Source organism: Orcinus orca, chromosome 3 (assembly GCF_937001465.1).
Source record: "Orcinus orca chromosome 3, mOrcOrc1.1, whole genome shotgun sequence".
Taxonomy (NCBI): domain Eukaryota; kingdom Metazoa; phylum Chordata; class Mammalia; order Artiodactyla; family Delphinidae; genus Orcinus; species Orcinus orca.
The window spans coordinates 119,006,494-119,020,924 of NC_064561.1; the positions used below are offsets into that span (position 1 = coordinate 119,006,494).

Here is a 14,431-nt window from a genome sequence, read left to right on the forward strand (position 1 = left end):
GCAATTAGGCTCATCTCTAAGTTTCAACATATTTTAGCATAAAATGCCACTTCTCGCTACCATAACATAAGCTTTACCATAGCAATTTAGAGATACTACACATTCAAAATTAACATTAACTTTTCTCTCTGGAGTGTTTCTTGGCATTATAACTAATTATTACAAATTGCATCTATTCATTTCCGGGATTCAACCATCATTATTTTAAACAATATTTTGTATGGTATCTGGCAACTAATACATTCTACTGCAGATTTAGTTGGCATGATAATGGCAATTGATTTTAGTCAAAATGATTACACGTATGTGCACAGTGAATGGAAAATGTATTCTTTTAAACGAGGTTAGTTCATGTGAAATGGCTGGATACACAGAACATGCATTCTTTTTAGCATTGGCTTGTTACCATCATTTGAATTATTATTGCCTTTTACCACTTAATGCTCAGAAACTTTTTCTTCGAAAGTGTGCACTGAAGTCTCTTCTGCTACATTAATATGCTTTTTCCAAAAACACGTTCCAAATGTACTCCTTTAAACTATACTTGAAGAAAAGCAACACATGGATTAAACTCTACTGTATAAAAACAAACCCAAATACAAAAACCTCACCTTAAATGAAACCCCAAATTTTTATTACAATTTTCTTATTAAAACACAAAATTGACACTCCTAGCAGATCAATATAAAGGCCAGAGATACAAATTTATGAGGTGAAAACGGTTTAATACGTATTTTCTAAATGCAAGTACTTTTACACTATATATTATTCTGTAATATATTATTATTATTCTGTAATATATGTATTATTACATATGTTATTGTGTAATATATATATTATTCTGCAATATTGCATGGATAACTTTATTTACATTAATAGCTTATATATATTATTTGAATACTTTTCCATAATTGCTTGTTTCAGATGTTTAAGAATCCAAATGAGAGTTAAATGTTTTACAAAAGAATTGAAATAAATAGGTCATATATGGAATAAAAACCATATTGTCAAAAATTGAAGTCCTGAAAGTCTGAAATAATGTACACGAAGAAAAGATGTCTACTTATGAAACATGAATATTTGGGTAAATAGGTACTGCTATAGAAGATAACTGAGCCTTTCCCACCCAGGAAAGTCAAACTCACACTTTCTGAGTGTTAAGAAAATTCTGGACTACTAGAAAGACTTGATAGACACACATTCGCATGTGTGGGTTCAACATGATAATTAGGTTAATTCAGATGGTTGCAACTATTTCTTCAAAAGCGACCCCAATTTTGCTAAGACTCTCCTATAGTTCTAAAGATATTTAAAATCGCCCTAGCCATTTTAGCCTTCTGCTTTTGAAAGCACACTGCCTAGATGGCAAGGCTATGGTCAACAGCATATCTACATGCTGCTCTTAGTGCAAAATCCAAATGACATTTAAGTGAAAGGGCTTTTGGTAAAGTGCATTATTCCCACCACAGACATGAGACACCATGCGAGAGTATGGGACAAGGGCTTGACAAGGAAGGGGGCTGTGAAGTTAAAGTAGTTTAGATTAGAATAGTTTTGTTTTTGTGCATTTTATTCTCCCCTAAACACTCTGTAGTCATCTCTGAAAGCTGAAACTGCAACAGATAGACCAGGCAATCCAACAGGAGCTACTGTTTACTGAACGAGCCTAAAGTGACCATGTGTTTTGCAGTGAAGACGCAAGCTCTGATTCTAGGTAAACATTGTGGACTGGATAACTGGTATACATTTCTCATTCATTTGTCAAATCTAACTCTGTCTCTATATATAGTTATTACCAGTGATTTCTATATCATATTTTATCTAACCTGAAGTATATTTCAACTAAATTACAAAAGAATAAATATTGGCCAGATTACTAGGTTATCATTTACAGATTAAATAAAGAGTGACAACAAAAAAATCCATCAGCCACCTTTGATCAATTTTATTCACGAAATACTTCAAGTCATTTATGAAAGTTACACTTTATGACTATTTCACTCTAACTGAAGCACAACAAACTGAAGCATTAGTAGCACAAAAGATAAGTTTGAAACGATCAGAAGAATAATTCTAAGTACAGCCATGCTGTAAAACATATTCATTAAAATATTTTCATATATTTGATATATAAATATGATATCAAAATATCATATTTTTTGGGTTTCCCTGGTGGCGCAGTGGTTGAGAGTCTGCCTGCCGATGCAGGGGACGCGGGTTCGTGCCCCAGTCTGGGAGGATCCCACATGCCACGGAGCAGCTAGGCCCATGAGCCATGGCCGCTGAGCCTGTGCGTCCGGAGCCTGTGCTCCGCAACAGGAGACGCCACAATAGTGAGAGGCCCACGTACCGCAAAAAAAAAAAAAAAAAAAAAATCATATTTTCAACCAACACAGTCCTAGAAGTACTGATTTTTTTTTTTCTAGGTAGGAACTAGGTGGTGATAGCTACTTGTGGATTCCACTGACATTGTTATTTCCATTGTTCTTGGAAAACACCATTAAAGTGAACTTTTCAACATTATCAAGCTAGATTAAAAGGAAAATAAATTCTACACAGTAAACATTCCAAGATTTCTGACTTACATATCATTAAATATCAATTACCCATTTTTATACCACCAAAGACCAGTAGAAAAAACCACCTGCTTTGGAGTGGGGCTGATTTGGGTTCAAATCCCACTTTTGCCATGACGTGTGTGGCTACAACCCCGGGCAAATTACAGAACTTCTCTGAACCTCCACGTCCTACCCTTTTAAATGGGGATAATAACGTGTACATTGTAGCCTTTTTGTGAAGCTTAAATGATATAGTCTATATGAACCAGCATCAAATTCATGCTTCCTGTCCATTCAGTAAAAAAAACAGAAATTTCTCTCAACAGGCAGAGCTTGAATATATGCTGGATGAATACTCCCTATGGCTAGGCACTGTGTTAGAAGCATTATCTAGACAATCTGGAGCATGGGAATTACACAAAAGTATGAACTGATAACCAATATTGAATGAACTATGTGAAGTGTTTATTAAAGTTATTTACTAGTCTCATTTTTAAAGACCTGACAGATTTTGATATTGCCATAATTGCACCCATTCATGAGAGATTTTTAAAAAATAAGATGCTTTTCCTGTTTTTAAAACTAAGATGTATAACTACGGGATATAAGACAAAGCAATACTTTAGTTGTGGGTAAAACCAAATTGAATTTTTATACCATTAACAATTTCAATTTTTCCATGTTGCAATTGTATGTTGTTTCTTACACCCAGAAAAATACAAAGCATATCTTTAAAGCCCCCAAATAGTCTATACTTACTTTCTTTGCATCTCATTATGGAATCAATACTATGGCCTGTCCTGCTGTTACATGAACAATACAAAAACCTTCACTGATTTTAACATCACAACAAAAATTATATACACATCTCTGTTAGGACCAAGGGACTGTTTCCAAGCTGGGAAACAGATTTATCAGTGTTGTGCCCTTACCTGGTAAATAGATTGCTGTGCCTTCCACTGACTCTTCATTAATGCCAATCAGGAAACTGGTTTCATTAGAAGTTTCCAGAAGGGAAAATGATGGTGTTGCAAGCTCAGTATTTAACTCTGCGGTGCTTAGTGTCGCCTGATTATTAGAATCAAGAATCCTCGCCGATACTTGCTGTTCTGGTGCTGCTACTGTGGAATCCTCCCCTCTGATCAAAGTTGCTTGTGTTTCAGGGTTTATTTCCAGAGGAGAAGGGACGGTGGGCCTCTCAGAAGTCTGTGGGCTGGCCTGAGGCACCACACCTGCCTCGACCCCATAAATCACAGAAGCAGAAGTAGAATGTGGCCACAGTGTAGCACCTTCTAACACCATTTCACTTGCAGCTGTGACAACAGTCCCAGCCTCAGGTGTTTCAATACTGGGAAATACCTTGACTGTGTCTCCAGAAAGTTGAACACTGGTTTTGTTTTGAGAGTCTTGGGAAATCTCAGTTTCTTCTTGAGCAATGAATTCTGTGGCAGAAGCCTCCATTTGTTCTAATAATTTAGGTTTACTTTCATCTTCTGAAGGCTCTGTGTCAGGAGATATGGATGGAGGCTCAGTTATGTGAAAGTCCTCTTCACTTGCGGGTTTGAAAGTCACTTCGATATTTGCAAGTTTTCCTGGGGGTACTGGGGATGTGCTGGCGTCTGTACTTGGCAGAGCTCTTGGCCGGGGGTCCTCTGTGTGCTCAGAGGCTCCTCTGCCTAAGTGGACACTGAGTGGAGGAGATGATGGTGTCCGAGAGAACAGCTTTGCAACAGCTAAAACTGCTGATGTATCCGTGGATGCTGGGGGATTGGATCCTTCCATCACATCAGGTGCCTCTGTTAAACTCTGAGCCGTAAGGTAGGCAGTACCAATACTTACGTAGCGGGTAGGATCTATCAGTGCCTCCTCAGCCCCGGAAGAGAATTCTGGTTGAAGAGAGGGACCCACGTGTTTCTTTTCTTCATCCTCATTCTGTGTCCTTTCCAAATGGCTCAATGTTGATATTATTTCACTTTGGTCCGCAATAGCTTGACCGTCAGACAAAGTGCTTGATTCAAAGATGTCATCCAGGGTTTTTGCTTCAATTTTTGGTTCTTCAATCTCTGGATTAACTGTGGCAGACTTACTAGGAATGGGCAGGGATGTTGCTGTGGGAAGCAAAACATCTAATTCTGTTTCTGGGCTAGGGATGGGTATCCCAGGTGTGAAGATAAAGCCCATGTGATCTAACTGACTTCTGTTTTCAGGAGGCATCGATTCGTTATGTGTTGCCTGAGTGTAATTAGCCAGAAGAGTATCACCAGAGGCCTCAAAGTTTTCCTCAGTTGAAGAGAGGTTAACAGCTGCCTCAGACTTCTCTAGAACTTGAGTGCTGTCTTCATTACTGCCAGGTGGCCCTGAGGGTACCTCTGCATCTAAGTCCGTTTGCATTCCAAGGATGTCTTCATATATAGGTTTAGTGTGATCAATATCTATGATAGTATTTTTATCTGATGTCAGCTCAGGTAGAATTTCAAGGATGGTACTCTCTGTAATTGTCAATATTAAATCCTTGTCCTCTTTGTCCAGATCTATAATAATATTTTCAGTGGCTTTTCTTCTGTCAGGTTTTAATGTGGAATCCTCAAATCCCCCAAAATGGTCTTGGAAACTGTCTGCAGCACCTTCTGTGGACATTTCATAGGACATTGTACTTGACAGTGTGCTAGTTGGACCAGGGGAGCTTTCATTCTGCTCTGAATGAAGAGGCAGCACCATTGAAGCTGTTGGGAATCCATCAACAGTAACAGCTTCAGCACTTGGAACCTCAGAATGTTTTTCCAGGGATCTATCAGAAACAAATGTGGTGCTGCCTTGCCTAGTTGCCTGAGTAGTTCCAGAAGTGTGGACTAAATCAACCACATCCAATTCCCCAGATCCTTCTCCAGAATGTTCATCAAACCAGTCAGATGGTTTTGGTGTTGATGTAACAAATCCTTTTGCCATTTCAGGACCATAAGTTCTAGCCAGAAAATCAGTGGAAGAGGTTGCTGTTTCTTTAGTTTCTGCTGTTGAAGTATTCTCGTTAGAGACTTGATCAGTCGTAGGCTGTGGTCTCCTAGTCTGGATTTCTTCTGCCCAACTGTGTGTCTGATTTTGAGGATGTTCCATGTCTGCAGAGAAAGTGAGAGTTGCTGTGAAGGGTCCTTCTGTTGTGGTGTCACTTAAAATTTCTAGTAAGGTTGTGCTGGATGCTGTCTCATTGGCTTCGAACATGCTGTCTATTTTGGAAATGAGTGGTCTGATTTCATTTGCCACATTTCCCATTCCCTCATAGTCTCCAGTTGTGTCATTTAAGATGCTGGTTTCTAAACTTTGCACTTGAGAAGTCTGGGGATATAATGTGCTAATGACCTGTTCTATTTCAGTAAAATTCACTGATACTGTAGTAGGCAGAACTTCTTCTCCTGATCCCAGTCCAGAGAATAAAAGATCCGTATCTGACTCTTCAATTATTGGTCTCATAACTTTGGGAAAGGGTTTTATACTTTCTTTCTCTTTGATTGTTGAACCTGTAATTACACTTTCAGTTGGTATTGATTCAGTCACTGAGGCAGTAGCTAAGAAAATATGGGATTTTTCAGTAACTTCAGGGAGAGTAGTATACGACTCTAAGCCCTCTGAATCCAGGTTTGGAGTAGACACGTCAACTGAGGAAATGCCTTCCCCCTCCATTTTCTTATTGTTACTGTAAGTTTTCTTTGTTGTTAGTGTAGAATAATTTGTGGTTCGGAGTCCAGTTTCAGGAAATGTTTGTGAACCGAAAGTTGTTTGTTCTGGTGCAACAGAACTTTGAGGGGGTTCAGAAGACTTTTGTTCTTGAATCTTTTCCTCTGACACTATTTCACTTTCAATTCCTTGCCTTACAGGGTTGACTTCTTTCCTGGGCCATAATTTGTCTGGCTCCATAGTTGGAGGAAAGTCCATTGAAACTGTCCCATTGACCTTCACTTCCTCCTCTTCCTTTGAAGCTTTAGTACTTTCAGCTTCTTCTGTTGGCAGGAGGGTGGATCTTTTATCAGTTTCACTGATATCACCTTCTTCACCCAATTTTTGGTCAATAAATGGGGAATCGGTCCCAGAGACTTTTCCCACAGCCCTGGGAAACACTTGGTCAACAGAGCTGCTTACTGAGACCAATTGCTCACCTGAGCCCTCAGCTGAGGCTGTGAACTCTTCCCAAGGGAAGGCTGAAGTGCTGACCAAGGTGCTACTAGGCTCTTCTGAGTCAGCTGTGTGATTACTGTGGTCTGAGGTAGGTATTACAGATGGTGACATCTGGGTATCCTTAAATGCTGCATCCCCAGAGCCTTCCGTCATTAGCGTTTCTTCTTTTGTTATGGGATGAGATACTGTCGAGTATTCTTTGAAGTCACCACTGAAATCTTCCTCCAAAGGAAAATCTGTAGAAAAGCCTTTTATTTCTGCCCCATGAGTTGGCTCTCCTGAGATCTCTGAAATCATATTTCCCTTGGATGTTTGGCTTTTAATTTCAGCAACCTCTCTGTCCATTACAGTACTCAAAACTAGTCCAGTTGGCTCAAAAGGGAATACAATTTCCACATGTGGAGACAAAGTGCCAGCTGCTTCCTTTCTGGCTTGAATTTCAGGCTCTAAATTTAATGAAGAAACGGTGGTGGTTTCTGGGTCAGCAGCAGCTTCTCCAGAGCCCTGCTCCATAAAGACAGAGACGGGGCTACCTGGGACGGTGGGCAGCACTTCCCGAACCCCAGGTTGACTGCTAAGGCTGGGCTCAGCAGTCTGTGCCCCCAGATGGTCTAAAATGTTTGTTTCTGTAAAGACAAGAGTAGAATTTGCTGTTTCCGTTTCAGACTGTGTGGGTGTCATCCAGGACATAAAACTCTTCCTGGTACCAGATACTGAATCACTAGATGTAGTTTCATTTGAGTTTTCTAATTCAGAGGGTAAAGTTAATTGATCTGATCTCTGCGTGGGCTCATGTACCTCAGCTGTAGAAGCCGTACCTGTAGTTCCCTTTTCCTCATCTTTCCTTGTCTTTCCCTCAAGAGATGTACTGAAAGCCCACTCAGAAGTGTCTGTCTCCCTTGCAGATTTGGTAGGCACTACTGCAGAAGATTGTTCAGAAACCGAATATACGGTGGTTGCAGGAACATCCAAAAGGCTCTCTGTGATCATTATCTTGCTAGTGTCTAAAGTAACGAGAGAATCTGTAGTATTGTTCTGTGATAAATCAGTTACCATGGCAAACATTTTATCTTCTTCTGCTTCCCCAGAGCCTTCTGGAATCGGAATTGAAGGACTTCCTGAGAACTCTACAATTTGTCTAGGGGTTATTTCCACCCAGCTTTCTACTGTGGACAGCGGCTCATCAGGCCGTGGAGTCCCTGTTAAGGTAAATGATACATCCTCTGAAACATGCGCTGATACAGAACTTGCAACTATACTTGGAGTATATGTGGTAGAAGTACTTTTTTCTGCCTCTTCACCAATTGTTCCTTCTGTAGCCCTTGAAAAGACCATTTTTTGAGATTCTTGGTCAATGGCAGCATCTCCTGAAGACTCTTCAGGAAACAGAGGTACCGATTCAGTACGTTCATGTACCAGATTATCAAGGTCGGGACTTTTCTCTGTGATTGATTCTGGCCCCTCTGTGGCTTCTCCCTCACGGCCTGGGGCTGTGGGGAAAATATCAAGCTCACCACTTGAAAAATGCTCTGGTGTTTCAGGGTAAATCTCAGGTCTCCATGTAATTTCAAGGGATTCAGTTGTTTCTTTAGACTCATTAGGTTGCATGGCAGTAGGCATTCCAGTTTTGGTGATTACAAACTGATGACTATCACTTTCACTGCTGTCTGAAAAATTTTGAGAAGGTGCAACACTTTCGAACTGGCCACGCCTAGCTTCTGCCGCTTCTGGGTCCTTGGGCACAGTGGTAACTAGATGCTTTCCATTTATGTACTGCACAGATGGGGTGGTCGTGACGTCAGTAGCATTGGCACACTCCTCGTCTTCCCCTTCATCCTCTTCACTGTGGTATAGATCAATTTCAATTAGCTCAGGTAAAATTTCAGCAATTAGATCATGCTCTGGATCTGTTTCTTCACTACAAGGCTCATCTTCTTTAGATTCTGAATCTATTGGATGACCAAATACCCTCAAATCACTCATTCGACCTGAAAAAAACAAAGAGTTTTCACAATACTTAAATAGAAGATTTGGCAGTGTACGACAGAAGAAATCGATAGCTAGGCTGGCTGATCACAGTCTCACACAAAAAGAAGGATTCAAATCTTTTCACATTAAGAGCAATCACCCTTCTATACATGGTTCTCAGTCTTCGAATTTGCTGTTTGATATTAGCAATGGGAAAAATAAATCTAATTTAAGATTGTAGCAACGGGTTATGAAAACTCTTCAACATGTTTAACACAGCAATGTCCTTAAAATGGAACAAGGAATCACATACACACGTTGTAATCATGAAATATAGGAATTCATCTTTGTGTGACCTGAAAAAAAGTTAAAAGTTAAGACCACTTCACCAGATCATACAGAAAAAGTAACTGATTGCTGTCCTTAATGTAGGAGGACGCTTAGACGCGCTCTATTCAATAAGGAAATGAGAAGCGATTCCTTCTGGCCTCTTGTCATAATTTGTCCTAGAAGACTGTTTTTAGAAAAGCAAAAGAGAGATTTCTTTATAGCCCTTTCACAGTGTGATGACAACCCCACCCCAGTGCAACAGTGAGACAAGACTTAGCCGCATAGGTTGCAGGCACATCCCATACACAAGGGCAGGAAGCCCTGGAGGGAGAGGGGCGTCTCCATGCAGGGATGGCTCACTGAAAGCACCAGGAAAGAAGAGCCCTCCACACCTTTACACCTTTATCCTTCATGAGAGGTGACCTGGATTCGGTCAGTTATCATTCTTTTTATTAACCTTTTCTCCAAAGGAAGTTCAGAAGTCACAGCTAATCATTAGAACTAGCATACTTTAAATAACACTTATCCTCAGAACGTTTCCTAGATTGTAGATTGCCACAGGGTACCAACCACTAAGCCCAATTGCCTTTTCTGTCTCCAGATATCCACCAGCAAAGCTCCTTGTCCAAATGCCAGGAGGGAGGCCATTCTGCACCCTCACTTTCATCACGGAGGAATTCAGTCATCCTAAGAGAGGGTCCTGTCACTGCAGCTGTCCTAGTCTCAGTGTCACGGCAGTGCAAAAAGGTACCTGTGGGTGTGCTAACCCAGGAAGAAGACAAAGAGAAGCACGGGGGATGGCCCCAGGAACACTGTCACAGAGTTAACTTTCAGCCTAGCCCTGATCCATGCCACACACACTTAGGCTGAACCTGAGAACTTAGAGGGGGAATAATTACGACAGAGTCACCCCTGCCCCCCATCGGTAGGGAGATGGTTCCTGTTGTAAGAAGCTGCTCCCGGGATGCCCCTAGTGGGACAGCAGTCAAGACACAACGCTCCCAAGGCAGGGGCCTGGGTTCCATCCCTGGTCAGGGAACTAGAGCCCACATGCCACAACGAAAGTTGGGGCATGCCGCCACAACAAAGGCTGGGCGCAGACAAATAAATAAATAAATAAAAAAGCCGCACCCTTCCACGCGTGAAAGGATCAGTATCTAGCATTTACCGATGTCAAAAAAGAAAAATACTCTATTGAGAAGGTAGCAATATTGTTTATATTCTTTATGTCAACATAAATATATAAGAAGTATATGAACTATCAATAAAAACTTTACGGGGCTTCCCTGGTGGTGCAGTGGTTAAGAATCCACCTGCCAATGCAGGGGACACAGGTTCAATCCCTGGTCTGGGAAGATCCCACATGCCACGGAGCAACTAAGCCCGGGCACCACAGCTACTGATCCTGAGATCTAGAGCCTGTGTGCCACAACTACTGAGCCCACTTGCCTAGAACCCATGCTCCACAACAAGAGAAGCCACTGCAATAAGAAGCCCGAGCACCACAAGGAAGAGTAGCCCCCGCTCGCCACAACTAGAGAAAGCCCGCGCACAGCAACGAAGACGCAACACAGCCAAAAAACAAGGTAACTAAAAAAAAAAAAAAAACAAAAAAACAGAAACTTTACTGAGCTCCTTCTCTTTTTAACCATGGTTTGCTAAAAGAAAACCCCAAAGACCACAAGACTTTTATGTAACTGGAAAATATACCATATTTACATTTATCCCTTTCACTCTAATAAAAACAAAAAAGAAAACTCTTTTTTTTTTCTGTATCCCATTTTCACTGTGTTGTCTCCATAAAACGCTATTTGTGTTGGAGTGGGATACTCTTCCCTATATATATATATATACATCTATCTATATGCATCCTATTTAACTTTTACACACTACAAATCATTCCTTATATCTCCACCCCTTACATTCAGCCTTTCAACTATGTAAAAAAAGGAGTATAGGTATTCAAATGAATGAAAAATATTTCTACCATAAAGAGAAATGAGGTCAATACATAACTCCAGTATATTATAAAAATATAAAATGAATACAGATGATTTCTGCCACTGATGTTACAACTACTCCTAACTGCCAAACTTAAGGAAATGGCTAAATGCCTCACCTTTCTTTCCCCAAAAAGAGTAAGTTCGTTCAATATTAGATCACTGAAGTTGTTACTGTAATCTTATATTGCCTCATGGTGTATATATTTTAAAAGAAAACATCTTCAGATGATAAACACCTTTTAATATGGCTTGTGTTGAAGGCTACCTTTCACTAAGAAAAAAGAATGTGAGAGACTATATATGCATGTGCATATATAGGTATATGAGAGAATACATCTTTAAATGCTTTCTGTACAAATGAATCTCTTGAAATATCACATTGAGAGTCTTATTTAATCACCAAATCGAGTAGTCTCTCATTGTTAATACTACTTGAACATAGTAGAATTAAGCCACACTCAGTTAAACTATTCTGTTCAACTCTGTAGGGTTTAACAGGAACTTCAAAAATACGCTTATCTTAAATTGCTTATAGTGTCGTTTTACATACAACCCTTTTCATTAGGTTTCACTAGGTGTAAATGAGAATTCACTATTAAGAATTATCACAGGGCTTCCCTGGTGGCGCAGTGGTTGAGAGTCTGCCTGCCGATGCAGGGGACGCAGGTTTGGGCCCTGGTCTGGGAGGATCCCACATGCCGTGGAGCAACTGGGCCCATGAGCCACAACTACTGAGCCTGCGCGTCTGGAGCCTGTGCTCCACAACAAGAGAGGCCGCGATAGTGAGAGGCCCGCGCACCGCGATGAAGAGTGGCCCCCGCTTGCCGCAACTAGAGAAAGCCCTCGCACAGAAACGAAGACCCAACACAGCCAAAAATAAATAAATAAATAAATAAATATTTGAAAAAAAAAAAAAAAGAATTATCACACATACAGTTGCTAAATTCCCACAGCATCTTATATTTAAATACAGAAAGACTTTCAATAAGAAGCATGGGTCTGTGTCAAAAATATAAAAAATCCCCACCACATTTTGTACCTTTTTACAAATAGTGGAGATTAAACTAACCATTCAGCCAAGCTTCTCCAGCCAAACACAAGGATGAATAAGGAAATAACTGCTTGGTGTTCTTTAGTTATAAACTCGTAGGCTAGGAATAGGGTAAAAATACTCAATGTTACTATAGATTTATATGGATTTCTAAATAAATTCCTTACTTTTTTAGAAAACAAAACTGATATAAACATATCCCATGATCTTCTTAGTGAATAATTATAGATAGAGGTTTCATTAAGTATGTTGGTAGCTCTAAAAATAAGTGGGGTGGAATAAAGCAGAAAGAGAAAAGACACAGAGGCATGTCAGTGTGTCAAATGTCAGCATGTCAAAGGAACTGACACCCTGACGCTCACTTACATGTTTTACAAAGGAATGAATAATTTAAAATAAAATGTTTTTCTAGCAAAGAAAACAAAGAAGTCATTGTAAATCAACAATTTATATAGTAATTTCATTGACTATCAACTCTTATTGTCTACTTAATTCAATTAATTAATGTCCCTGACATTCACTATATATTCTCTAGTTTTAGTTCAATGAACAAAGGATAATATTCTTTTAGTCCATTTTCCACTTGGGTAAGGAACTCTGACATTTCTTATTGCTCATAAATCTATGAGGACTTCTTAGTATTTTAGACCATTGTATTAGAAAATTTCACCGAAAGACTCAAATGTTAGATGGAATACATTTTCTAACCTAAATAAATATCACAATATTTCAATCACAGCCATACAAACACAGCAGAGAGTGGTCTTTGCATATACTTCACAACACAGCTCGGCATCATACTGGCTTTTGCACGCAAAATTAAACGTATCACCACAAACATGCATGGCACCCAAACATGTTATCTCCGCAGGACCAACTGATTGCACAAAATTTACTGAGTACCTATTATCTATGAGACTATATGGCAGACACATGTTTACCAACTTTACAGAGACCTAAGACCTCCAAGGGTATCTTCTAAATCTCACTCTTTTCTCTCTGAAACAAATACTCTTGCCAATAGGTTAGAGAAATGACCTTACTATAACTCTTTTCTCCCTATTTTTTTTTTAAAAAGGACACTTTTTCAGTGTACATATTGAGAATGTACCAATCATTAAATTAAAATTAGGATTCCTTTTTCCACTTGCCTTACAAGCATCTGATCTGACTTGCCTCAGAATGGTAGAAAACACAGAAATACTTTAAGCTGTTTCATCTTATGCTTCTCATGGAACCTTGAAGCTGGCACTGACCAAAGAACTATCAGCACATCGTAATAAACAGTGATTTTAAAAGTGCTCATTGGATATGTACTGTAAAAATATTTCACTAAATGAGAATTCTTAAATAAAACGAAGATATGAAATGTGAGTTGGAATTAGTTTCCTTTTTCTGAAGGAAGATTCCCAAGGAATCTTCTCACAGTTAAGTTACTAGTATTTATTATTAAAATAAGTTGTGTTCCAAATGGTTTCTTCCGTTTTCTTAGTATTGGTTTGAGGGTGACAAAAATATTCATTGCCCAGGGCTTTGAAGATAATTTTTTCTGCCAACAGATTCTCTACAGATAAATCTACATTTCATTCTCAGCGTGGCTAGTTTGTTTCCATATTTTTTAAATTTCATTTAACCTACCTAGTATAGATAGGTGAATTCTTTCCTACCACTGCCACCTACATCTCACCCATATTCCTATTTGTTTATTTAGTTTCTGAAATTACTTCTTCATCCCCCTTTCTTGTCACCACCATCACCCACCACGCATGCTATGAGAGAGTTGCAAGAGCTATAATTATTGCAAACCAGAAAAGTTTCTTTGTAGGGTGTGGCAGGGGGACACCTGTGCTATTGTGAAAGCAGGTATTTCATTACAAAGTTGTGATCTGCTCTACTTTGTACCAACAGTGCAACCTCAGGGAGTAATTAATATTCCCAGCTCTTAGATGAACAAGTCCTTAAAAAAGATGGCTCTATTTTAGAATTTTATTCTAAGGGTGATATAACTTTTATTTGGATTGCAAGAGTCAAACCACAAAACTCCACAAGGTGTATGTATAATCTTTTCTATGTTTACATGAATGTATTTTAACAGCTTGACTTGAATATACCGGTACCACGGTTAATAGATTTTTTTAAATGGCATTTCACACAAAGCTTTACTGCTAGCAGACCTCAAATTATTCACCAAGTGTTTTTAAGTACTTCATGGCAGAGTTTTGTAGACATAGCACAAGTCTTCCAGTCTTACTGTTAGCAGACACAAAACATAGTTGCTAAGATGCAGAGGCAGCTGGCTAAAGTTCATGTTCTCTATAGGGAATTTTACAATTTAAGAGCTTTTAATTAAATGT

The 14,431-nt window shown here is 39.4% G+C and overlaps 1 protein-coding gene across 3 annotated transcripts in view; it reads right to left on the reverse strand.

Moving 5' to 3' along the window:
• VCAN (versican) overlaps positions 1 to 14,431 on the reverse strand; it is a 113,902-nt gene that overhangs the window by 34,348 nt on the left and 65,123 nt on the right. For 2 of the 3 annotated variants that reach the window (XM_004281633.4, XM_004281634.4), the window contains one exon: positions 3,491 to 8,713. The exons of the other annotated variant lie outside the window; for it this stretch is intronic. In XM_004281633.4, the coding sequence (XP_004281681.1) occupies positions 3,491 to 8,713 (5,223 nt within the window). The remainder of the gene's footprint in view (positions 1 to 3,490; positions 8,714 to 14,431) is intronic. 3 annotated transcript variants of the gene reach the window in all.